Genomic DNA, 3,487 nt, shown 5'->3' on the forward strand with positions numbered 1-3,487 from the left:
CCCAGTCATGGCTCATAAAATTCTACTGCCAAACTAGACACTAAGCAGGAAGATGGCGGTACCTATTAAATAAAATGTGTTTAATCCAGATTGTTTACAAAAATAACATTTAGACCCAGAAACTTTTAATTAGTATGTTTTCATTTGATAGTCTAGAAACTGAACCTCATAAAGATGTTAACTGGTCTCCAAAGCAGTGCCTCACAGTAGCCTCTAGCAATGATTTAAAAATATTGAATAAATAGCACTTTCCTAGATATTAATAAAGGGCAGTTGACAAAAGTATCCTGAAATAGAGTTATCCTTCAAGATCAATGAAAAATCTATTTCCCTAAGGTGTTTAGATACATGCAAATCTAAGTTAATTCTATATGCAATATTAAACAAATAATAATAAATAACATTAGCAGCTAAAATGAAGCATTTGTTACTTGTCAAGCTTGGTTCTAAATATTTTGTTTGTTAATTTGTTTAACCTTTATAATAACCCTGGGGATTAGGTATCATTTTCATCCCCTTTCTTACAGGTGGAATTGAGACACAGAGGTAGTAGTTTGCCCTAGGACACAGAATCAGCCAGTAAGGCAGTGTGCTGCAGTCTGCACTCTCAACTGCTAGAATATGGTGTGCATGATAACATGGATGACTTTTATTTTTTTAATTCACAAACGAAAAAAAAAAAAATCTGTCCCAAGGCTTAGACACTGCAGGATCATCACATAGTAGTAACTCTGTTAAAGATTAGAATAAATAAATCATTACTATCTGCTACAGACTGAATGCATGTGTACCCCCAAAATTCATAATGAACCCTTAATCCCACTGTGGATATTTAGAAATTGAGCTTTTGGAAGGTAATTAGGCCATAAGTTTGAAACCCTCATGATGGGAACAGTGCCCATACAGACTGAGACAGGAGACAACTGGCTTCCTCTCTCTTTCCTGTCTGCCATATAAGGATACAATGAGAAGAAAGTTGTCTGCAAACCAAAGAGTGTCCTCCCCAGCCTCTTGATCTGCTGTCACCTTGATCTGTCTTAAACTTCTCAACTACCAGAACTATGAGAAATAAATGTCTATTGCTTAAGTCATCCAATGTATGGCAATTATTTATAGCACCCCCAAAAGTAATCTAACACCAAAGATACCTGAAAGACAGTACAGTTAAGGAAACCTGGGGAAATAGCTGCAAACAAATTGCCATTGGAGAAACCACTGTGACTCTCCTCTTCAAACAAAGGTGTCAAGTGGACAGCATGACTAAGAGACAGAAAAGCAGGCACTATTATCATACTCTGCAAACAGCAGCTGTTTGTAAAAACACTGATAGTCATGCATCAATCTCTTCAGGCACATTCACACTCCTAGTCAACATGTACGTGAAGAGCAATGTGTACATGCAAGGCTGTATAGGCATATGCATGTCTCTGTGTGTTGAGGGGATTGAAGACTATCGCTGAAGATCAAGTCTGGATTAATATTTGAGACAATGCATAAGCAAGACAATTAGAATTCTATATTTATGCTTGTCATAAGAATTAAGTAAACATTATTAAAGCTAAGTATTAGGGGGGGGAGAATTCCACCAGAAAGTGAAGTTTGGTGAATATTTGAATAACCTGCCAATGCAATCAAAGAATGAGCCATTTAGCATAGTAAGTAGTTTAGGTGAAATATGTGAAATAGGTGAAATAGAGTTTAGGTGAACTAAACTCTAAGTCTTTAACTTAGTGATCTTCCTTTTCTATTTTAGATATTAGTTTATCCGTTTAGCCTGTTTCATACTAATTAGTAAAGAAAAAAGAGTCAGACACTCTTAGAGAGTGATCCAAGATTCCACAGAAAGGGTTAAGAGTCCAGCATCTGCCTTTAGGGAAGGGGGTGTATAGTAAAAGGCCTGGTATTTCTTATCCTTCAGGAAGATGAAGATATATTCCAGTAAGAACACTTACAGCATCTAAGAGAAAAAAAGGTCTGCCTCATGTAAGAAAGGGTCAGATTTCACTCCCCCCAGTTATCAAAATGATACAGGGGAATATATAGAAATTGTTTAAAATGTTTCTAGCTTGAGATTATTTCGAAACCCACTTGTCACAACATGAATGAATCCTTGCATTTAAAGAAAAGAAAATAGAAAACCAGAAGAGGGATCACCCACAAAATATCTATTCCTGTTCGTAGAGCATCAAGCAAAATAAGTCTGAGCAGACACTGATGCAGACAGCTTCTCGTTTGCACTCTGAGGCAGCTCCTCAGTCACGCCTGGGTTGCTCTTGGGAGCAAGTCTTTCCTCTCCGACCTAGCGGTGAAGAGCTCAACCAGTATGTTGCAGGGGATGCCCTAGTTGGTAAGGTTAGGTTATTCAGGATTTTTAGAAATCCTGAAAAAGATTACATTTTGTTTTTGTGCACCCAAATCTCTCCCAGCACTATGACCTTCTCCATACACAGTAAACTCCTCTTGCTTACTTGGGATAATTTCTAGATTGAACAAATGGCAGAATCTCAGAGTCTTGAGTAGATGGAGGCAGTAGTAAATCTCGGAATCGTTCTGTTAAAAGAAAAATAAATATCAACCTGTGAAAAAATAAAAGTCATAAAAATAATTTCAAAATGGAATTATTTCCTATTGTTTTCTTTTGTTCATTTTCACTGTGCATCCTTTATTAGAAATTTAACCACCATCTTATGTACTACTGAAACATGTCTATTTCTCCTTACTGGCTACATATGTCCTTACAATTAAAATATTGCAATCTCTTCACATATAGAAATAGCAGGTTTTCATTAGTAGAGACTAATAAAATCTTATAGTTGAAAGGCTAGAGAAATCATATATGAACAATACACATACTAAGAAATGCACAATCTCATTGGTAACCTGGGAAGTGCAAATAAAAACCACACACCATTAGACAGCATTCACATTACATGGCATTCAATTAGCAGAAATCAGTCTCACAAAACTAAGTGTTAGCGAGGATGCAGCTTAACATAATCTCTTATACATTGCTGGTGGGGATGCAAATTGGTAAGATCACTTTGGAAAACATTTGGCATTACTTTTTAAGTTTGATCTTTGCATACTATATGGTCCAATATTTCTCCAGATATATACGTTGAAGAAACTTTCTTAGTCAGCAAGAAAGAAGACGTTCATAGCAGCACTGTTCATAATAATATAAATGGAAACAACTCAAATGCCCATTGACATGAGAATAAACAATTTGTGCTATATTCAAACAATGGAATATTACTTGAAGTAAAACTGAATGATTTCAGTTACAAATAAAAAGTAGTGAATCATATTAATATAATATTAAGTGGAAAAAAATTCCAGTGGGTTACATACAGCAGAATATTATTTTTATTGAGTTGAAAAACAATTAAGCAATGCATTGTTTAGATATATAATGTACGAGATAAAGCCATCCAATGATAAAAGGAATGTTACACACAATTCATGATAATGGTTATCTTTTCCTAAA

At 35.3% G+C, this 3,487-nt stretch overlaps 1 protein-coding gene across 2 annotated transcripts in view; it reads right to left on the reverse strand.

Annotated features, from left to right (window-relative positions):
• Window positions 1-3,487, reverse strand: part of NOX4 (NADPH oxidase 4) — a 169,296-nt gene that overhangs the window by 26,642 nt on the left and 139,167 nt on the right. For both annotated transcript variants that reach the window (XM_008577501.1, XM_008577500.1), the window contains exon 13: window positions 2,469-2,550. In XM_008577501.1, coding sequence (XP_008575723.1) covers window positions 2,469-2,550 — 82 coding nt within the window. The remainder of the gene's footprint in view (window positions 1-2,468; window positions 2,551-3,487) is intronic.

This window comes from Galeopterus variegatus, unplaced genomic scaffold (genome assembly GCF_000696425.1).
Source record: "Galeopterus variegatus unplaced genomic scaffold, G_variegatus-3.0.2 Scaffold1523, whole genome shotgun sequence".
In the NCBI taxonomy this organism is placed as follows: domain Eukaryota; kingdom Metazoa; phylum Chordata; class Mammalia; order Dermoptera; family Cynocephalidae; genus Galeopterus; species Galeopterus variegatus.